Genomic DNA, 23,431 nt, shown 5'->3' with positions numbered 1-23,431 from the left:
GCTCCAAGACTTTGGCCACCTCAGGAGAAGAGAAGACTCCCTGGGAAAGACCCTGATGTTGGGAAAGATGGAGGGCACAAGGAGAAGGGGACGCCAGAGGACGAGATGGTGGGACAGTGTTCTCGAAGCTACCAGCATGAGTTTGACCAAACTGCGGGAGGCAGTGGAAGACAGGAATGCCTGGCATGCTCTGGTCCAGGGGGTCACGAAGAGGCGGACACGACTAAGCGACTAAACAAGAAGGTGCCAGTGGAAGGAATTTATTTTATTTTGTTTCGACTACAGCAGACCAACACGGCCACCTACCTGTAACTCTCCCTAGAGAGTTTTGCAATACTTGCTGCCCTAGAAAAGAGGAGTTCATCCTGATCTGAAAGAAGAAACAAAGCATAAAACTTATTCCTTGAAAGTTGGATGTTCATCAGCCACAGATGCTTTCATTGAGATTCCTGCTTTGCAGGGGGTGGGCTGGAATTCCAACTCTGCAATCCTCTGAACCTATGAGCGAATCCCTTCACCACACATTTTCCTTGTTGCAGAAGTCCAGTTTTTTCAAGAAGCGAGTCTGGGGTGCAAGGGCTCCAGGGCTGCTTTAATTGCTCACCCCGGAGTTGCCAGTTTGCAATTGAATCCCCTCCGAAAGCAGCGAGGGTCCAGAAAGTATCACTAGATTTGGTTTTGGTTTCTAGTGACACTTTCTGGACCCTCGCTGCTTTCGGAGGGGATTCACCTCCGAAAGGTACATTCTTGCACCTTTGGTGGACATGCCCAAGGATTAAGGTTTTCTGGGAGATGATCTATAATGAAATGAAAAAGGTATTTAAATATACCTTTCTGAAGAAACCAGAGGCCTTTCTCCTGGGCATGGTTGGCCAATTGGTGCCAAAGAAGGACAGACCTTTCTTCATGTATGCAACAACAGCAACAAGAATACTTTTTGCAAAGTATTGGAAGACACAAGAACTACCCACTCTGGAAGAATGGCAGGTGAAGGTGATGGACTACATGGAACTGGCGGAAATGACTGGCAGAATCCGAGACCAGGGAGAAGAGACGGTGGAGGAAGATTGGAAGAAATTTAAAGACTATTTACAAAAGATCAATGAATGTTAGAATGATGTTGGAATGAATTTATGTGACTCTAGCAATAATGTAACAAAGATTTAAGAAAAATAGACTGTTAATTGGTGAAAGGAAGGAAAGTAAACTCATATTAGTATCAAGAAAAATTCTCAGGACAAAAATTTGAAAAGAGGGAAAGGATTTGCTGAAATGGATAATTGACTTAGAATACAGTGGTGCCCCGCAAGACGAATGCCTCGCAAGACGAAAAACCCGCAAGACGAAAGGGTTTTTCGGGTTTTGCGACGCTTCGCTAGACGATTTTCCCTATGGGCTTGCATCGCAAGACGAAAGCCCATAGGGAAATCTCGGGGACCTTTTTTTAAATGCTGGCGGTGGGGAGCAAAGCCTTTTCCCCCCCTCCGGACTTCAGAAGAGGTCCAGGAAGGCCGGCGGGGGCGAAAGGCTTTGCTCCCCACCGCCAGCATTTTAAAAGCGGTCCGGGATAGCAGGGAAGCGCTTCCCGCTATCCCGGACGGCTTTTGAAGGCAGGCAGGGGGGGCAAAGACTTTTGCCCCCCCCGCCCGCCTTGGGAAGAGGTCCTGGACCTCTTCCCAAGGCGGGCGGGGGGCAAAAGTCTTTGCCCCCCCCCTGCCTGCCTAACCGGGGGCTTTTAAATCGCCCCGGGACTGTCCGGGGCGATTTAAAAGCCCCCGGACGGCTTTTGAAGCCTCCCCCCGCCGCCCGGCATCGGGGCAGGAACGCCTCCCCCCGCCGCCTGGCATCGGAACCATGTCCCGATGCCGGGCGACAGGGCGAGAAAGCCTCCCCCCGCCGCCCGGCTTCGGGGCATCGTCCCGATGCAGGGCGGCCGGGCAGGAACGCCTCCCCCCGCCGCCCGGCTTCGGGGCATCGTCCCGATGCCGGGCGACGGGGCGAGAAAGCCTCCCCCCGCCGCCCGGCATCGGAACCATGTCCCGATGCCGGGCGACGGGGCGGGAAAGCCTCCCCCCGCCGCCCGGCTTCGGGGCATCGTCCCGATGCCGGGCGACGGGGCGGGAAAGCCTCCCCTCGCCGCCCGGCTTCGGGGCATCGTCCCGATGCCGGGCGACGGGGCGAGAAAGCCTCCCCCCGCCGCCCGGCATCGGAACCATGTCCCGATGCCGGGCGACGGGGCGGGAAAGCCTCCCCCCGCCGCCCGGCATCGGAACCATGTCCCGATGCCGGGCGACGGGGCGGGAAAGCCTCCCCCCGCCGCCCGGCATCGGAACCATGTCCCGATGCCGGGCGACGGGGCGGGAAAGCCTCCCCCCGCCGCCCGGCATCGGAACGATGTCCCGAAGCCGGGCGGCCGGGCGGGAAAGCCTCCCCCCGCCGCCCGGCTTAGGGGCATCGTCCCGATGCCGGGCGGTGGGGCAGGAACGCCTCCCCCAGCCGCCCGGCTTCGGGGCATCGTCCCGATGCCGGGCGGTGGGGCAGGAACGCCTCCCCCAGCCGCCCGGCTTCGGGGCATCGTTCCGATGCCGGGCGGTGGGGCAGGAACGCCTCCCCCCACCGCCCGGCATCGGAACGATGTCCCGAAGCCGGGCGGCCGGGCGAGAAAGCCTCCCCCCGCCGCCCGGCATCGGAACGATGTCCCGAAGCCGAGCGGCGGGGCGAGAAAGCCTTTGTCCCCCCTGCCTGCCTTCCCAGGGGCTTTTAAATCGCCCCGGACAGCGGAGAAGTCCTCCGCTGTCCCGGGTGATTTTAAAATGCCGCCCGCCAGAAGAGGTCGGGGGAAGGCGTTTTCCATAGGAACGCATTAATTGATTTTCAATGCATTCCTATGGAAAACCGTGCATCGCAAGACGAAAAACTCGCAAGACGAAGAGACTTGCGGAACGAATTAATTTCGTCTTGCGAGGCACCACTGTACAAGAAAGGGAGGTGTGAGGAGGTTAGGGAAATAAGCTAATGAAAGGAAAGTAATGGGAAGATTTGTTGTTTTTTCTTTTTTTTCGTCTTGATTCTTCTTTTTGCTTACCGATTTTTCTTTTTTTCCTTTTTGTATTTTATCTTTTCTTATTTAAAAGGATGTTTTCTTGATTTCTCTTTTTGTACTTCTAAAACTTTAATAAATATCTTATATAAAAAACCCCAGAAAGTGTCACTAGATTCTTCTGTGCAGCCACACACTCTCTCTCCCCCACCCCCATTCCTTTTCTCAGACAAAGTTATCCTTTTGACCTGTCTTTGGATTTCGGGCCGCAAAGATCGACTTCTCCTTCCCCTTGTGCCGGACTCATTTCTAACTGCTGGGGAGAGTTAAAAGGACAAAGACCGAATCTATTAACCTCTGCTTTTTCACAAAGAGCAGGCGAGGGAGTGTGGACAGCCTCCCTGACTCTTTGTGCCTCCCCAAACCCCTTCCCCCCTCCTCCCCCCTCCTCGTGCTTTTCTTTCTTCCCTCTTCTCCCTACTCCAAACCTCCACCGTCTCTGCTACCTAGGGTAGCCCTCTCAACAAAGCTTTCCAACAGGAATACACTGGACGCTGCCTTAAATCAGGGACGCTTATTATTTGTACAGTCATACCTCTGGTTACAGAAACTTCAGGTTGCGTTTTTTTGGGTTACAGACCACCGAAACCCGGAAGGACCGGAACGGGTTACTTCCGGGTTTCGGCAGTCGTGCATGCGCAAAAGTGCTAAATTGCGCTTTGCACATGCACAGACGCGCCGAATCGCAACCTGCAGAGACGCGCCGCTGCGGGTTGCAAATGTTGCAAGTTGCGAGCGTTCATCCTGCATGGATCACGTTCGCAACCCGAGCGTCCACTGTATTAAAGGTAAAGGATAAAGGGACCCCTGACCATTAGGTCCAGTCGTGGCCGACACTGGGGTTGCGGCGCTCATCTCGCTTTATTGGCCGAGGGAGCCGGCGTACAGCTTCCGGGTCATGTGGCCAGCAGGACTAAACCGCTTCTGGCAAACCAGAGCAGTGCACGGAAACGCCGTTTACCTTCCCGCCGGAGTGGTACCTATTTATCTACTTGCACTTTGACATGCTTTCGAACTGCTAGGTTGGCAGGAGCAGGGACCGAGCAACGGGAGGTCACCCCGTCACCGGGATTTGAACCACCGACCTTCTGATCAGCAAGTCCTAGGCTCTATGGTTTAACCCACAGTGCCACCCGCGTCCCACTGTATTATTATTGCATTTATTTCCCACCTGTTGCCCCAAGGAGCCCAAGGTGGCTTGTGCCTGGTTCTCCCTTTTCTCATTTATTCCCGACAACAACCCTGCAAGGTAGCAACCTCTCTTCGCAGGGGAATCAATCCATCCCCTTGATCATTTTTGGTTGGTGGAGCACGAGACTCTTAATCTCAGGCTTGTGGGTTAGATCCCCACACTGGGCAAAAGATTCTTACATTGGAACGGGTCGGGCTACTGGATGAGACCCCCATGGCCCCTTCCGACTTTGCATCTCTATGAGTCTGGTTTCCCTTTCCTGAACCTTTTCCCAACTCCATGATACCCTTTTTGGACCAAGGCGACCAGAACCCTTCACGGTATTCCATGCGCGGCTTCCCCCAGATTTGCTTAGCAGCGTTATGATATCGGCAGTTTTATTTTCAACGATCCTTAGCGTGGGATCGTCCTTTTCCGTTTGTTTCTCAATGCACCCTATTAAAAGAGCAGCTGTTGGCTTCCCTGGGAGACCTTTGCACTTTCACTTAACAAGCGGCTGATTCCAGCAAGGAGAGTCGGGGACGGACAGACAACAAGGGGTGCACAGCAAGGGGGAGAACCCTCTGGGAAGGGCTGCTGCGAACAGAGAAGACCAAGCCCTGCAGATGTGGCCGTGTAGGGGTGACATCATCCCAAGGAGAGGCGACTGACGTCTGCGTTGTACCTGTTCCAAGACAAACGTAGACCCCCAAAAGGCCTGACCTGAAAGCAGCCCCCTCACTTTGCCAAGGCACAATGTGTGCTTTCAACTGAAGTTTGGTGACAGCGGGGAATGCTTTGCATGCACCAAATAAGAATGGATCAGGCCAGAGCGGGTCCATCTTTTCCAACATCCTGTTCTCGCAGGGGCTAACCAGGCGATCTGAGCACAAGAGCATGGGTAGGCAACTAAGGCCCGGCGGCCGGATCTGTCCCAATTGCCTTCTAAATCTGGCCTGCAGGCGGTCTAGGAATCAGTGTGTTTTTACACAAGTAGAATGTGTCCTTTTATTTAAAACATATCTCTGGGTTATTTGTGGAGCCTGCCTGGTGTTTTTACATGAGCAGAACGTGTCCTTTTATTTAAAATGCATCTCTGGGTTATTTGTGAAGCATAGGAATCCGTTCATTATTATTTTTTCCAAAGTGTGGTCTGGCCCCGACACAAGGCCTGAGGGACAGTGGACCGGCCCCCTGCTGAAAAAGTTTGCTGACTCCTGCACAAGAGCAATTCTTTCCGCCTGCAGGCAACTGGTATTCTGGAGCATCGCAGGCCCCAACAGTGGAGCCTTATTCTCCCCCATGCAATTGTCTAACCCCCTTTCAAAGCCAAGCATTTTAGAGCCCACCGCTACTTTCTTTGCAGTTCAGCCCTGCGTTGCGTGAAGGAGTTCAAGGCACATGCTTCCCCTGTTGGAGGCTGGTTCCGGGTCACCCACGCCGCCTGTTCGGCCACCAACGCTGCATCTGAACTTGTCAAAAACCATCCCCATCCATCTCTGTTGTTATTGTTGTTTAGTTGTGCCCGACTCTTCGTGACCCCCTGTACCAGAGCACGCCGGGCACTCCTGTCTTCTACTGCCTCCCGCAGTTTGGTCAGACTCATGCTGGTAGCTTTGAGAACAGTGTCCCACCATCTCCTCCTCTGTCGTCCCCTTCTCCTTGTGCCCTCCATCTTTCCCAACATCAGGGAGTCTTCTCTTCTCATGAGATGGCCAAAGTACTGGAGCCTCAGCTTCAGGATCTGTCCTTCCAGTGAGCACTCAGGGCTGATTTCCTTCAGAATGGAGAGGTTGGATCTTCTTGCAGTCCATGGGACTCTCAAGAGTCTCCTCCAGCACCAGAATTCAAAAGCATCCATTCTTTGGCGATCAGCCTTCTTGATGGTCCAGCTCTCACTTCCATACATCACTACTGGGAAAACCATGGCTTTAACTATACGGACCTTTGTTGGCATTTGTTGACCTTTGTTGTTCCTTCATGGATTACTGCCTTGCCGTGGCGAAGGGGCTTGAATAACTCAGAGAAGCTATGAGCTATGCCGTGCAGGGCCACCCAAGATGGACAGATCATAGGGGAGAGTTTTGACCAAACATGATCCACCTGGAGCAGGAACCGGCAAGCCACTCCATTATCCCTGCCAAGAAAACTCCATGGACAAAGACAACAGGCATCCATCTCTGAGGAGGCCTAACACCTCCTCCTTCAACGCCTTTGCTTGTGTGGTGTCTGTGTGCGTTTGGCTCCTTCATCGCCCCAATCTGTTAATCAAAGGTTTGGGCAGGAACCACGCCCTGAGTTTGAGTTCGCCAGTGAGCAGGCGCCAAGAGCTTTGCCCTCAGATACCAGTCTGCCACTGAACCTACTGAGAGCAGTGTTGAACAGGATGCTGGACCAGATCGCAAGGCTCGATCGATTTTTTTATTTTATTAGTTTTCCAAATATATAACAGACATATTAACAAACAAGAAAAACATCAAAGAACAAACAAACAAACATTTATCCTGACTGTAATAATCCCAATTTTGTTATCATTTTTGGGTGACTTCCTTGAATCCCCCTTGCTGAGTTTCCATATACAGTGGTACCTCGGGTTACATACAGTTCAGGTTACATACGCTTCAGGTTACAGACTCCACTAACCCAGAAATAATGCCTTGGATTAAGAACTTTGCTTCAGGATGAGAACAGAAATCGCGGCGGCAGCGGGACGCCCCATTAGCTAAAGTGGTGCTTCAGGTTAAGAACAGTTTCAGGTTAAGTACGGACCTCCGGAATGAATCAAGTTAACCTGAGGTACCTGAGGTACCACTGTAGATCATTGTAGCAGTTTTCCAAAGCTATTTTCACATAGAATTTAATTGGTCAATTAACATCTTTCTTTCTTTTCATTTTGACTTTTCTCCTTAGTCTTCACAATATCACATATTTAAATCCTAGGCCAATCTGTTACTCCCAAGTATTTCTGTTTAAGTTATCTTAACATATTTAACTAAATCATCTTTAAATTTTTTCCCATTCCTCTTGATACTCCTTCTGGTTGCGGACTCTTCCGGTCAGGTCGGCTAGCTCCAAAAAGTCCATCATCTTCATCTGCCAATCTTCCACTGTTGGCACTTCTTGTAGTTTCCAATTTTTGGCCAGCAAAATTCTAGCTGCAAGGCTCGATCGATTGCTTGTTGGGAACCCCGGGCGTTTGGGGTGTTTAGATGCGCATCAGTGGCCCCTGTTTTTCATGCCAACGGCTCCCTTCTCGGCTGGGTGGGCGGGCTCTCCTCTTCCCCCCTATTCCCCCACCCCGGTCTGTGGCATGTTCCAGCCTCTGGGAGCCACGTCCTTCGCAGATCTCATCTCCAATCTGATCACGCCTCCAGCCGCGGTTGTTTTAATTAAACTCCGAGGAATTCTGCACAATGTGCCACAAGATTAACATTTTTGTTTAATTAGAAACACTCCGTAATAATAGTTGTCGCAGGCACCCTCCCTTCGCCGCCCTCCCTCCCTGATCTCCCCGCTCATATAGTATCCACCCACCCATCTCCTGCCTGTCAAGAGGGGCTGATCTATCTCTTGGCAGATTAATTAGTTTGTGGAATTAACAAGCTTCGGGAAGGGGCGGCATCTGAGCGGAGGAGCTGGAAGCTTCAGAGCATGATGTCACATCCAGCCAATCAGGTGCAAGACGCTCCCGGTTCCACATGGAACGATGCAAACAAACCGGCTGCTGGGTGCGCTTCGGATGAATGCACAGGAAATTCTGAATGGTGTGGAGCATGGGTAGGCAAACTAAGACCTGGGGGGGCCAGATCCGGCCCAATCGCCTTCTCATTCCGGCCCACGGACGGTCTGGGAATCAGCGTGTTTTTACATGAGTAGAAAGTGTCCTTTTATTTAAAATGCATCTCTGGGTTATTTGTGGGGCCTGCCTGGTGTTTTCACATGAGTAGAATGTTCACTTTTACAGTGGTACCTCTGGATACGAACGGGATCTGTTCTGGAGCCCCATTCACATCCAGAAGCAAACAAAACTAGCAAGTCTGAGCACGCACGCATTGTTTTTTGCCACTTCTGCGCATGCGCGTGATGTCATTTTGAGCGTATGCGCAAGCGGCGAAACCCGGAAGTAACACGCTCCGTTACTTCCGGCTTGCCGCGGAGCGCAACTCGAACGAGCTCAACATGAAGCATATTCAACCTGAGGTGTGACTGTGCAATGGTACCTCGGGTTACACATGCTTCAGGTTACAGGCACCGCTAACCCAGAAATAGTGCTTCAGGTTAAGAACTTTGCTTCAGGATGAGAACAGAAATCGTGCTCCGGCGGCGCAGCAGCAGCGGGAGGCCCCATTAGCCAAAGTGGTGCTTCAGGTTAAGAACAGTTTCAGGTTAAGTACGGACCTCCGGAACAAATTAAGTACTTAACCTGAGGTACCACTGTATTTAAAATGCATCTCTGGGTTATTTGTGGGGCATAGGAATTCATTCATTCCCCCCCCCCAAAAAAAAAATTTAGTCCGGCCCCCCACAAGGTCTGAGGGACAGTGGACTGGCCCCCTGCTGAAAAAGTTTGCTGGCGCCTGTGTGGAGAGAGGCAGCCTTTCTCTCCCTCCCTCACATCATACTAAAACCTTATCTGTCTATTCTGAACTTCAACCCTTGGCCCAATCAAGACCTTCAGGGTCCCAAAGCTGTGAAGACTATATCTGTAATAATTAATATTTATGATTGATAGAATAATAGAGCATAGATTTGCTGCAGCACATGGCGGGATATTGCGTCCTTGCATTATTTTTGCTTGCATTTGTAGGAAGTGTCCCTCCACCGTCCAGTTTAGCTGGGGGACAAGTGATAAAAAGAGAAGAGGAAAAAATGGGGGAATAATGTGGCGTTCAAAGAAGCCTATGTTCTGATTCCCCCCCCCCCATGATGGCTCCTAAGTTTTGGGGTTTTTTTAAACTAGAAAATGTACAAACTCCTAAATAATAATAATATATTTGTGTGTATGCTCCCCTGCTTTGCTAGTGCCAGTCGGCCTTGTGAGTTTCCCCGTTGTTGTTGTTGTTGTTAAGGTTGCAAACCCCTGCTTTGCTAGTGCCAGTCGGCCTTAACGTTGCAAAACCGGAAGTGACTGTCCTGGTTTGCGAGCTATTTTTGGAAGCCAAACGTCCAACGGGGCTTCCGATTGGCTGCAGAAGTTTCCTGCAGCCAATCAGCAGCCGTGCTTTGGTTTTGGAACTCTGACAGACTTCTGGAACGGATTCCGTTTGACTTCCAAGGTGCGACTGTATTGGTCTTTGGTCCATCTAATTCGATTCACACTTCCCTCACGACCCAGAAGCTGTGGTTAGTGCAGAATGCTGCGGCACAATCGCTGACAGGAGTGAGGCCTTGCCTGCGCATGGCGCATGGTGCCTGTGCTCAGAACCGGTTGCCAGTTTGTTGCTGGACCAAGTCCAAGGTGTTACTCTTAAAGCCCTTAGCAACTGGGGACCAGTTTACCCGCGAGATCACACCGTATTTGCCCATTGCCTGCCAGCGACGCTGGGTGTTTTGTGTGCTCCAGAAGCCTGAGATTACATTGTGCAAAGGAACGAGTTAGTTAGTTAGTTTGATTTATTACGGCCATTGGCCCATATCTAAAACAATACATCATAATTTATCCATAAACAATACAATTTAAACAGTTCCAAGTTAAAACACCCATATACAGTGGTGCCCCGCAAGACGAACGCCTCGCAAGACGAAAAACCCGCTAGACGAAAGGGTTTTCCGTTTTGGAGGCGCTTCGCAAAACGAATTCCCCTATGGGGTTGCTTCGCAAGACGAAAAAAAATCTTGCATCCCCCCACGGGTTTTTTCCGCTTTTTCCGCCCTTTTCTTAAGCCGCTAAGCCGCTTAGCAGCTGTTCCGCTGATAAGCCGCTTAACAGCTGATCGCTGGAAGCCGCTTGACAGCTGTAGCGCTAATCCGCTAAGCTGTCAATGGGCTTGCTTCGCAAGACGAAAAAACCGCTAGACGAAGAGCCTCACGGAACGGATTAATTTCGTCTTGCGAGGCACCACTGTAAAACCAATTTTACTTCAATTAAGTAAACACTATACACAATAAGCTCCCTCTATGTCAACCGCAATTCAAATCCCTCAGATTTTGGGGGATATGCGTCTTAGTTCTGGCACTTATTGATGGTTCTTAAGTGATCCATTTCTCCTCTTATGAAATAAGACATTAATCAGGTATCTAGCGACTGCAAGGGATCTACTTGAGTCTTCATCGTTTAATAAGTATATTATTTGGGCTTCCTGAGGTCTGTCAGCAATTCTCGATAAATATGGGGCCAGAAACTTGGACCGTGAAGCTGAATGTAAAGGACAACAGAAGATTATATGATATAACGATTCTATAGATCCACTTTTACAGTCACAGAGGAGTGAGATCTGTCCGTTGGAGAGTCTGTTACCCAACACATTTGATGGGAAAACATTGAATCTAGCCTTTATAAAGGCATACCTGTGCATCACCACAGATAAGGTACTTAAATAAGATGGAAGTTTCGTTGGTGGTGTTAAGCCAAGGTTTATCGGCGAACAGGTGCCACCACCTGTCGCAATATTAAATTGTAAATGAAGGAACGAGTGGTGGCTCCTTTCTTTGAGGATGCCAAACCAAATTCTGATGGTCTGAGGCAGAGGTGGTGACGCAGGGAACTGAGAAAGCGAGAAAGTACCGTATTTTTCGCTCTATAAGACGCACCAGACCACAAGACGCACCTAGTTTTTGGAGGAGGAAAACAGGGGGAAAAATATTCTGAATCCCAGAAGCCAGAACAGCAAGAGGGATCACTGCGCAGTGAAAGCAGCAATCCCTCTTGCTGTTCTGTCTTCTGGGAGAGCTGTGCAGCCTGCATTCGCTCCATAAGACGCACACACACTTCCCCTTACTTTTTAGGAGGGAAAAAGTGAGTCTTATAGAGCAAAAAATACGGTATGTGTCTCCTAACACAAGGACTCGTGGGCATTCGGCCTAAAAAAGAGTACTTCTTCACGACAGTGTACAGTTAATAATAATAATAATAATAATAATAATTTACTTATACCCCGCCCCTCCCATGCCAGAGCCGGGCTCAGGCCGGCCATCACCAGTAAAATTACAGGAAAAACGTAACGGGGGGGGGGGACAATTTAAAATACAGGTTAAAATGGAATTTAAAATGCAGCCTCGTTTTAAAAGTTAAACTGTGGAACTCCCTTCCACAAGAGGCAGTGGGGGGCACAACCTGGGATGCTTTAACAGAGGAAGGCTCCTAGCCACAATGTTCTGTCTCCACTCTTGGGTGCAGTATGCTTCTGAATACTGCAAGGGGATGGGAGCTGCAGCTGTAGACTTCCCATCTTGCTTGTGGACTTCCCATTGGGGCGTCTGGTCGGCCACCGGGAGAACAGGACGCTGGACTAGATGAGCTTGATCCAGCTGCTAATGTTCTTATAAGAGAGCATTTCCTACCGGGGTGCATGGGAGTCACAGTTTCCCATGCCTCCCCGGGTGGCAATTTCCCATGCTTCCCTGAGACGCATTATCCCATGCTTCCCCGAGTCGCAATTTCCCACGCCCCCAAGTCGCAATATCCCACGCTTCCTCGAGTCGCAGTTTCCCACGCCCCCAAGTCGCAGTTTCCCATGCCTCCCCGAGTACAATTTCCCACGCCCCCAAGTCGCAATTTCCCATGCCTCCCCAAGTCACAATTTCCCACGCCCCCGAATCACAATTTCCCATGCTTCCCCGAGTCGCAATTTCCCATGCTTCCCCGAGTCGCAATTTCCCATGCCTCCCCAAGTCGCAATTTCCCATGCTTCCCCAAGTCGCAATTTCCCACGCTCCCGAGTCACAATTTCCCATGCTTCCCCAAGTTGTGATTTCCCATGCCTCCCTGAGTCGCAATTTCCCATGCTTCCCCAAGTTGCAATTTCCCACGCCCCTGAGTCGCAATTTCCCATGCCTCCCCGAGTCGCAATTTCCCATGCCTCCCCGAGTCGCACTTTCCCATGCCCCCAGTCGCAATTTCCCACGCCCCCGAGTCACAATTTCCCATGCCTCCCCGAGTCGCAATTTCCCATGCTTCCCGAGTCGCAATTTCCCACGCCCCTGAGTCGCAATTTCCCATGCTTCCCCGAGTCGCAATTTCCCATGCTTCCCCGAGTCGCAATTTCCCATGCCTTCCCGAGTCACAATTTCCCATGCCTCCCCGAGTCGCAATTTCCCATGGTTCCCCGAGTCGCAATTTCCCATGCCTCCCTGAGTCACAATTTCCCACGCCCCCCAGTCGCAATTTCCCACGCCTCCCCGAGTCGCAATATCCCACGCTTCCTCGAGTCGCCGTTTCCCATGCCTCCCGGAGCCCTTTGCAGAGAATCCTGCCTCCTGCCGCCTCCTCAGAGTCTAACCCTTTCCCCTTTTGCCCGTGTCGTTTCGAACAGAGGACCAGCTGCCCTCCGGCTTCCCCATCATCGACATGGGACCCCAACTGAAAGTGGTGGAGCGCACCAGGACCGCCACCATGCTCTGCGCGGCCAGTGGGAACCCCGATCCAGAGATCACGTGGTTCAAAGATTTCCTGCCCGTCGACCCCAGCGCCAGCAACGGAAGGATAAAGCAGCTGAGATCAGGTGAGGCGAACAGGTCGGCTTGGCGGGGCAGGTGACGCTTCGGTCAAGATCCTGCTCGGACGTTTGTGTGTGCTGTCTGCAGAGTAAACCGCTCTCTGTGCCAGAGAGTCCTCTTTGGAACCCTGAGCTGACTCTGGGAAAGGATTGGGGGATCACAAGGTCTTATATATACTTATTTATTGCGTCCATATATTCTCCAGCGAGCTCATGGTGGCATCCCACCTTCTCTGAGAGGCAGGTCCGGGTCTGGAATTCTAACCACTATGCTAGCACTGCCTGTTTCAGGAATAATAACAATAATAATTTATTATTTATTCCCCATCCCATCTGGCTGGGCTTCCCCAGCCACTCTGGGCGGCTTCCAAAAGAATATTAAAATACTGTGATACATCAAACATTAAAAGCTTCCCTAAACAGGGCTGCCTTCAGATGTCTTCTAAAAGTCTGGTAGTTGTTGTTCTCTTTGACATCTGGTGGGAGGGCGTTCCACAGGGCAGGTGTCACCACCAAGAAGGCCCTTTGCCTGGTTCCCTCTAACCTCACTTCTCACAGGCCCTCAGAGCTGGACCTCAGTGTCCGGGCCGAAAGATGGGGCTGGAGACGCTTCTTCAGGTATACTGGGCCTTTGAGGCCGTTTGGGGCTTTCAAGGTCAGCACCAACCCTTTGAATTGTGCTCTGAAACGTACTGGGAGCCAGTGTAGTTCTTTCAAGACCGGTGTTATGTGGTCTCGGCGGCCGCTCCCAGCCACCAGTCCGGCTGCCGCATTCTGGATTAGTTGCAATTGCAAAGGTGGCCCCACATAGAGCGCATTGCAGTAGTCCAAGCGAGAGATAACTAGAGCATGCACCACTCTGGCGAGACAGCCTGCTGGCAGGGAGGGTCTCAGCCTGCGTACCAGATGGAGCTGGACACAGAATTGACCTGCGCCTCCATACACACAGTGCTTAACATGCGCTGTATGTTAAGCACGCAAGTATCTGGAAAAGTTAACTTTATGCAGCTGGGCACACTTGCAGTTTTGCCAGAACTCGGCTGCATTTAAATAGCCTTTGCCAGGGTTGAGTATTATAAACCCACTTGTGTGAATGTTTGTGGCAGTTTGGAAGCTAGCGTGACGGCTGGTACAATGATTTGAGGGACGTCGTGGGCCCAGGACTCTGCCGCCCCTACCTGGGCTTTGTGACCGAAGTAACGGATGTGGAAACGACCACATGAAATTCCATTTGTTGGGTCTTTTCCATCTTCTCATTTTTCAGGAGTGCTTGGCTTCTGTCTCTTGTATCAAGGGACAGATGAATCTGTGTTGGTTTCCATTTCTTAAATTCAGTTCTCCACGCTTATTTTTTCATTTATTTATTTATCGCATTTATAGATACCGCCTCCCCCCCCCCCCAAAAGAGCTCAAGGTGGTCAAAAGGTTCTCCAAACCCAATTTATCCTCACAGTAACCCTGCGAAGTAGTTTAGGCTGAGAGGTGGTGACTGGTGGACAGGTCACACAGAAAGAGCTTCATGGCCGAGTGAGGATTCGAACCCAGCTTCTCCCAGGTCCTGCTCCAACCCACTAACCAACACACTAAGCGGCATGCCGCATTACACAACACGCAGGGTGTGCTGCTCAAACAGATCAAAGAACGGTAGAGTTGGAAGGGGACCCCCAAAGGACATCTATTTCAACCCTTCTGAGGTGCAGGAATCACTGCAGGTGAGGCCTCTACTTCCACCTGTCCGTTTGTTTACCTGCCCTTCAGTTAATTTTGAGTTGCGGTTTTGTGTCTCGTGATGTGGCTTTGCGTTCAGAGTTGTTTCCTCGTTCCCTCCCCTGGTTGTGTGTTGTGTAACCCTGTTTGTGTGTGTTTAGCTTTGAGGTGTTGGCCGCTCTTAGTTCCAACACGGAGACCTCCTTTGTTACGGCTAAAGAAAGCCACGCTTTGCAGAGTTGGAATAACCATCTCTGACGGATGCTTTTGTTGAGATTCCTGCATGGAAGGGGGTTGGATGAGATGGCGCTTCAAGTATACGATTCTATGATTCTGCACTGTTTTGTTTCCCAGTTGCAATCTCCAAAAAGGGACGCGGGTGGCACTGTGGGTTAAACCACAGAGCCTAGGGCTTGCCGATCAGAAGGTCGGTGGTTCGAAGCCCCACAATGGGGTGAGCTCCCATTGCTCAGTCCCTGCTCCTGCCAACCTAGCAGTTCAAAAGCACCTCAAAGTGCAAGTAGATAAATAGGTACCGCTCCGGCAGGAAGGTAAACGGCGTTTCCGTGTGCTGCTCTGGTTCGCCAGAAGCGGCTTAGTTCTGCTGGCCACATGACCCGGAAGCTGTATGCCGGCTCCCTCGGCCAATAAAGCGAGATGAGCGCCGCAACCCCAGAGTCAGCCACGACTGGACCTAATGGTCAGGGGTCCCTTTACCTTTACTTTACCTTGCAATCTCCAAACACGAGTGCTCTGCTTGCAAAAAGAACTCCTGAACAGGTGGCCAGCAGAGATGAACCCCATACATTTAAAGCACTTAGCATCCCCCACTCTGCTAAAATCCTGAGTACTGTAGTTTAGCTTCTCAGAAAGTTATACTTCTCTGCACCCTTAAAAAACTGCATTCTGGATTAGTTGTAGTTTCCAAGTCACCTTCCAAGGGTAGACCCACGTAGCGCGCACTGCAGTAGTCCAAGCAGGAGCTAACTAAAGCATGCACCACTCTGGCGAAACAGTGCGCAGGCAGGGAGGGTCTCAGCCTGCGTACCAGATGGGGCTGGTAGACAGCTGCCCTGGACACAGACCTGACCTGCGCCTTATATTCAGGCCAATACGGTATATACAGCTATTAGTTTGCTGCAATAGTACCTTGAAGCCATACAATTAAAAAAAAAACATATAAAAAGAAATCAGCTAGCCGTTGTGGAAAGACACGTTCCCTGCGTAAGCCTGACGGAACCAAAACGTTTGGCGCAGGCCGCCTGCTGGATCTCCAGTGGCAGGCAGTTCCACAAGACTGTCCGATGGCAATAAAGTTTCTTGCTGCTGTCAGAGGAGCCTTGCCAACTGAATGGGGAATTTCCGGTGTTGCTCCTGCAGGTGATCTCGGCGATCCAGCCGGGATATAAGGGCCCAGGCAGTCCCTGAGTTATACTGAACCCAGGTGGATTAGGGCTTCACAGAACCATAGCATTGTTGGATGGGACCCCCAAGGGCCATCGAACCCAACCCCGTGCAGTGCAGGAACCACAGTTAGGTCGGCACGAAGGCCTCAAACCCAGCTCTTGTCTCGCAGCGGCAGCATGAACCTGCCCTTTGTTCCGACGTCGCTGCGGGAACGTTTAGGATTGGAGGGGAAAACCCGTTTCTGCAGGGCAGCAGACCCCCATGCGGCGAGCACCCGGCAAACAAACAGCCCTTCTGCAAACCAGCCTGCCAGGCAGCACGCCGCCCCCTCCCGTCGGAAATGCGGCCTGCGTTGGAATTTCTGGAAGCCTGACAACCGCCTAATTTGTCCTCTCCCTTTTCGCTTTCCTTTCTGGCATGAGTTAGCCGTCTTGCTTAATGGGTGGCCGGAGTTGATTCATTCCTTCGTTGCCTCCCACTCTGCTCCTCGCTCTCTTTCTCTCTCCTGCCCCCGCCCTCGCGAGAACCGCTGCATTTTGCATTCTGGCAGGTCCAAGATTTCATTAAAACGAGTGCTTTGTGCAAAAAGTGCTTTGAAACACTGCCAGTCCCTGCACGTTAAAACGTTCTGTTTTGAGGAATGCCGTTTTAATTAAGAACGTCAGGAGGAGCCTGAATCTGGATCAGACCAAAGCGGTATGTGTGTTGTGTGTGTGTGTGTGTGTGTGTGTGTGTGTGTGTTTGCATGAAAGGGTTGCCTAGTCCAGCATCCTGTTCTCCAGGGGCCAAACAGATTCCCCAAACGAGAAAACTCCATTTGTGAGTCCCAGAAACTGATGTGTAGAAGCACTTAACTGTCTCTGATCCTGGAGGGAAATCCTATTACTGGTGGTCATGGATACTTTTACACACACACCCTCCATGAATTTGTCTGATCCTCATCTGAATTGGTGGCCATCATAGAGTTGTAAAGACGGAAGGGTCCCCCAGAGTCATCTAGTCCAACCCCCTGCTATGCAGGAATTTTTTCCCCCAATGTGGGGCTGAAAACCCACAACCCTGAGATTAAGAGTCTTCACCTCGGTCTACCCCACCCCAATATTTCTGGTGGTGTCAATCCAAGTAAACGCTACTACAGTGGATGCTCGGGTTGCGAACGTGATCCGTGCGGGATGCACGTTCTCAACCTGCAGCGGCGCGTCTGCACACGCACCGGTGGCGATTCGGCGCTTATGCGCAAAGCACAGTTCAGCTGCGCATGCGTGACCGCCAAAACCCGGAAGTAACCCGTTCCGGTACTTCTGTGTTTCGGCAGTCCGTAACCTGAAAAAAAAGCATCTGTAAGCCGAGGTATGACTGTATTTTAAAAAACAGGGAGGGTCATAGCTCGGGGGTGAACCTGCAAACGGGACCCGAGCACGAGAGCACTTTTTCTCCTCTCCAGCAGCTGGCGTTCAGATGCATCGGGGCCTCTGACTGCGGAGGCAAGAGCGTCGCCATTGTGGCTAGTAGCCACCGACACCCCCTTCTCCAATGGTGGGGGACGCTAGTGTCAAAAGAGGGTTGAGCCGGAATAATACCTTCCCTTCTGCCAACTTGATGCCTTGGTTGTCTGGAAGCAGAACAGCAATGGGAGCGGGCAAGTGGAAAGCAAGGGTACCCTACAGAGAAAAGGTACCGGTCACTCTTATAACTCCGCCCACTTTTCTCTCTGGCCCTGCCCACCCACACCACGTGTGGGCCCACCCCCAGTTGAATGTGGCCCCAGGGATGAAAAAGTCCCGTCTCCCCTGCTCTGTGCCTGGTTTTCATTCTTTGGGCACAGAAGTGCCCCACTGAGCTCAGGCGCTGACCCGAGACAGGGGTGTTTTGATTCACAGACGTGGGATGAATCAAAAAGGGGGTTAGAAATCAATTAGAAATCAAGGGATTTTAAGAGATTTCTATCCCTGAATGTTGTCTCCCCCCAAAAAAAGAAATCCTACTGGAATATAAATACAAGTCTTTGATAAATGCTGAAAGTTCAATAAGGAAGGGGCCGTTTTGAGTCCACAGAGTTGGGCCCGGGATACTGAGCACGCAGCTCATGTTGGATCCGAGCCGCGGGGAACTAAAAAAGGTGACTCCCTCACAGCGATCCAGCAGGGATGTTGTCAGAAGCCAGAGTCACGCATAGATCAGCAATGAAATACCCAGTGTCAGTGAAGTTAACTCTCTGTTCAAAGAAACCAAGGCAGCGCAGGCCTAGCGGTCACAGCGACTCTTCCCCTGGGGGTTCCCTTGGGGGGGGTTTCCCCAGCTGATGCCTCCCACCAGTTACCCAGACAAACCCCTGTGTTGCAAAAGAGAACAATGACCACATACATACGTAATAGACAATCTTTGTAGAAGTCTTTCAAACAATAACAAGTTCAAAATGAAATCTTAGACTCCAAATCTCCAAAAGTCTTTAAATGAAGCGAGGTACCAAACTTTGTACGATGAAAGATAAGCAGTGAAGCTTTGTGTATTCAACAAATATAATGTCCAACACTTGCAACCTCCGCTTTAGACCTCTGAACTAACAGTAGCATTAAATCAAAGGAACATTTGTTAAGAATGGCTACCCATTTCTGTTTAAACTCAATGTCATTAACAAATAAGGTTGGCGCTCTCTGCAATCTCAACCCCCTGGGTATGCGGCTAGATTTAAGATACAGTGGTACCTCAGGTTAAGTTCTTAATTCGTTCCGGAGGTCCGTTCTTAACCTGAAACTGTTCTTAACCTGAAGCACCACTTTAGCTAATGGGGCCTCCTGCTGCCGCCGCGCCGCCGGAGCACGATTTCTGTTCTCATCCTGAAGCGAAGTTCTTAACCTGAAGCACTATTTCTGGGTCCGCGGAGTCGGCAAACTGAAGCGTACACAACAAGAAGCGTATGTAACCTGAGGTACCATTGTAATTGGGAGAGTGAAGAGGCACGAAATTCATAGCGAATCTTGCACTTCTGTGCATTAAGAGGTTGTGGAAAATCCACATTAGAAGGACGGGTATCAAAATCCAGCGAAGGTATATCACAGAGAATGTCCTCAGAATCCTTGTCAGAAAAAGCCCATTTGGCCATGGACTTTCAGAGGCATGGAGTCTAAGATTTCATTTTGAACTTGTTATTGTTTGAAAGAATTCTATAAAGATTGTCTGTTACGTATGTATGTGGTCATTGTGTTGCCCAAACATGGTGACATTTCCACCAGTTATCAGCATCCAGCCAGTCCACGACATCTCTAAGGGGGTCAGGCGGTCTGTGATGGATGCTAAGCCCATCCAGGACCCTCCGACAGCAGAAGAGCCCCCTCCTCTCCAATGTCTTTTGTCCCTTGAACTCGAGAAAGCTTTGGTGGGAGTCTTCTCAAAACGGAGGAAAGACGCCAGACTTAATTTTGACAGGCCTGGGAAGGTCGGTTTTTGTGCATGTGTTTGTTGTGGCACTTCAGGAGGGGGAGAGGGGTGCTCGGTGGTGTTTGCCGGTTGCAAGCCTCGAAGCTTGTGCTCGCCTCGGGCGACTCGAGAGGAAGAGCAGAAGACCTCGCGCAGACTGGACGTTTGCATCGCGCGAACACCAGGCGTTCCCAAAGGGGGCCTGGTAGCATGCTTGGAGGGAGAGTGGCCCTCCGACCGCCCCCCAAAATGGCCAACATGGTGAATACTCCATGTTGCTTCTCTGTGTGAGTCCCTGGCCTGGTGCCTTCCTCGTTTGAGTATGCCATCCCCCCATTCAGTGGCTCATGCAGAGACACGGCGGTGAGAGTGCGGCAGTTCCTCCCCTCCTATAACTCTCAAAGTAAAACTTTTCAGAAGGTAAGGATGAAATGTGTCTCCTCTACTCGTTTGGGAGGCGGTGGGGAACCTCAGCTGTCATGTCTGGGAATCAATGTCTAAACTTCTGTATGTGATAACCTCTGTCTTATCTATGTCCTGTCCTGTGTTGGTTTTTTTTTTTTGGAAAGATTTCTTTTAAAAGTAACTGGCTTATAACCACACTTTTAATTTTTTCCCCCTTTTCTGTTTCCTTTTTAATTTTATTTCACTCAGACACCTTTGGTAAGTGTGCTTTCCACATAAATCAAGTCAATTCTTCATTTTCTTAAATATTAATAGTTCTTTTTTTTAAAAAAAATGACAACCAGTCAACCCCAAACCTGTTGCCTGCCCCACCCTTAAAACTAATTCCTTCTTTTAACAGCTTCCCTGCACCCTTTCAAAGTAGGCATGCGGCATAACTCTTCTACTAACGCCTTTATTTCAGTAGGGATATTCTGCCATTTTTAACAAAACCTTTGTGACCTGGGAGGTTGTCGTAGGTACCTAAAAGCAAAAATTGCCGGCGTCTCAAACCTCATGGCTGTTTACAAGGAAAAGGAGAAAATGCAAACTCTTCCAAAATTAGGTAAATTCGGTAGTTATAAAATAAAGTCGTCCTGGAATCCCCACTAACACAATATGGTGAGCTACCTTAAAACTGCATCGTGTCTCATTTTGCCCCCGCCCACAAACTGATTTGGGGCTTGGAGTTTCACATTTAACAACTGTGTGTTAGAAATTTCCTGGAAATCGCAAGGGGGTCCGCTATGGTTTCAAATAAACAAGCTACAGCACCTGTTGTACTCCAGCCTGCCCCTTTTGCTTATTAATGGATGGGCTAGAGGAAGAGCCCACCGCCAGGGAGTTGAGAATCCATCCCCGCCATAGAGTCCAGTGTGACTGCTGATTCCGGATGAATGCAGGGGGGCGGGGGTTGGACTGGATGACCCTTGGGGTCCCATCCAGCTGCACAGCTCTCTGATTCTACGATTGCCTTATAACTGGTTCAGCCTTTTAAGAAGGGGGTCCAGGAGTAAAACAAGCTCCTTCCTTGCTTTCCTGCTTCGGGAGCTCTCGGCCCGGTCTCGATTCACAAAGTCTCCCTTTAAATTATGGACCTTGTTTACTTGCCAGATGCCACAACTGCCCGCCCACCAAATAAAAATCTCCGGCCTACTGCCCTAGAAGCAAGGTTCTGGGCAATTGCCACAATATACTGTTCAGGAGGGACACAGGTGGCGCTGTGAGGTAAACCACAGAGCCTAGGACTTGCCGATCAGAAGGTCGGCGGTTCGAATCCCCGCAATGGGGTGAGCTCCCGTTGCTCAGTCCCTGCTCCTGCCAACCTAGCAGTTTGAAAGCACAACAAAGTGCAAGTAGATAAATAGGTACGGCTCCGGTGGGAAGGTAAACGGCGTTTCCGTGTGCTGCTCTGGTTCACCAGAAGCGGCTTAGTCCTGCTGGCCACATGACCCAGAAGCTGTACGCCGGCTCCCTCGGCCAATAAAGCAAGATGAGTGCTGCAACCCCAGAGTCTGCCACGACTGGACCTAATGGTCAGGGGTCCCTTTACCTTTACCTTTACTGTTTGTGAGTATTTGGGGAAAATAGGAACTCTTCTCAAAATCAATTTATTCCTGCACTGGAGGGGGTCGGTCTACAGCAGTGTTTCCTTCCCCACCTTGCAAATATTCTCCAGCTTCTTAGATGTGAAACTCCAACAGGTTTTTTTAAAAATAAAAATCTGCCACCTGTGCCCTGTAGTCCTAGTTTATTTTCCCCCCCTCATAAATTTTCTTTCTGCCCCCACCCCCAGTAGTTTAAATAACTCTTCATGAGCCAAGCAAAGCCATGCCCATTAGAACTTCCACCTGGCGTTACTGCAATTCAGGGCTAGCGCATGGCAACTGCTGCCTGATGCGACGGACGAGATCCCTGTCTCCCGTTCCTTGTGCAACACCGTTTAGGTGTTGGTGAAGCATCACCTCCGCATACAAACCCCTGAGGGGGAAGAATGCAAGTTTAGGGGGTGCAAGGCAGGCTTCTGTGGCGCACAGGATGAACAGCCACTGCTGATGCCAGTATCTGCTGCCGAAAGGTGGCTGGGTCAATTCCCCTAATGGTAGGGCCGGCCTTACTGGAATGGAGTATTAAGGGGAAATTTGCCTAATGGTAGGGTTGGCCTTACTGGAATGAAATCTCGAGGGGGAGAAAGGTTTTTCTAAAAAGTGTTCATCAGCGTTACACAGGGGTCAGCAAACTTCTTCAGCAGGGGGCTGGTCCACTGTCCCTTGGACCTTGTGGGGGGGACGACTATATTTTGGGGGGAAATAAATGAACGAATTCCTATGCCCCACAAATAACCCAGAGATGCATTTTAAATAAATGGACACATTCTACTCAGGTAAAAACACGCTGACCGTCCGCGGGCCGGATTTAGAAGGCGATTGGGCCGGATCTGGCCCCCGGGCCTTAGGTTGCCTTCCCATGGCATTACATGTAAAATTTCACCGGGAGCAGCAAAACTGGGAGCAAATCCCATTCACAGGCAAATAGGATGCAGGTATAGACCCCAGTTGGGACATGGGTGGCGCTGTGGGTTAAACCACAGAGCCTAGGACTTGCCGATCAGAAGGTCGGCGGTTCGAATCCCCGCAACAGGGTGAGCTCCCCTTGCTCGGTCCCTGCTCCTGCCAACCTAGCAGTTCAAAAGCACGTCAAAGTGTAAGTAGATAAATAGGTACCACTCCGGCGGGAAGGTAAACGGTGTTTCCGTGCGCTGCTCTGGTTCGCCAGAAGCGGCTTGGTCATGCTGGCCACATGACCGGAAGCTGTACGCCGGCTCCCTCGGCCAATAAAGCGAGATGAGCACCGCAACCCCAGAGTTGGCCGCGACTGGACCTAATGGTCAGGGGTCCCTTTACCTTTACTTTTACCTATGACTTCCCTAAGGACACGGGTGGTGCTATGGTCTAAACCACTGAGCCTCTTGGTCTTGCCAATCAGAAGGCTGGCGGTTCGAATCCCCGTGATGGGGTGAGCTCCCATTGCTCGGTCCCTGCTCCTGCCAACCTAGCAGTTTGAAAGCACATCAAAGTGCAAGTAGATAAATAGGTACCACTCCAGCGGGAAGGTAAACGGCGTTTCCGTGCGCTGCTCTGGTTCGCCAGAAGCGGCTTAGTCATGCTGGCCACACGACCCGGAAGCTGTACGCCGGCTCCCTCGGCCAATAAAGCAAGATGAGTGCCGCAACCCTAGAGTTGGTCGCGACTGGACCTAATGGTCAGGGGTCCCTTTACCTTTATAGACCCCAGTTTTCTGACCTGAAGGCAGGGCAAGGGGGTGGCAACCTGGATAGTCACAAAGATTATCAACACAAGCCGTCACTGGGGTTGCACTGGTTTGCAGAGGTAATGGTTTTTGGCCATGCCAATTGGACACCGCCATTTTGGGACTGGGGACCCCTCTTTCCTCTCTCCTCCCCCCCCCAGACCCAAGTTTGATGTTCGCCCCCCCCCCCCCGAATGCCCTCGTAGGCTCCAGATAATTTGT

The 23,431-nt window shown here is 50.9% G+C and overlaps 1 protein-coding gene across 14 annotated transcripts in view; it reads left to right on the top strand.

Annotated features, from left to right (window-relative positions):
• Nucleotides 1–23,431, top strand: part of PTPRS (protein tyrosine phosphatase receptor type S) — a 305,911-nt gene that overhangs the window by 155,319 nt on the left and 127,161 nt on the right. For all 14 annotated transcript variants that reach the window (XM_081895351.1, XM_081895349.1, XM_081895354.1 and 11 more), the window contains one exon: nt 12,743–12,931. In XM_081895351.1, coding sequence (XP_081751477.1) covers nt 12,743–12,931 — 189 coding nt within the window. The remainder of the gene's footprint in view (nt 1–12,742; nt 12,932–23,431) is intronic.

This window comes from Podarcis melisellensis (assembly GCF_964234715.1).
Source record: "Podarcis melisellensis genome assembly, chromosome: 18".
NCBI classification, from domain to species: domain Eukaryota; kingdom Metazoa; phylum Chordata; class Lepidosauria; order Squamata; family Lacertidae; genus Podarcis; species Podarcis melisellensis.
The sequence above is the reverse complement of the archived record's forward strand: the minus strand, read 5'-3'. Positions and strand labels throughout refer to the sequence as shown.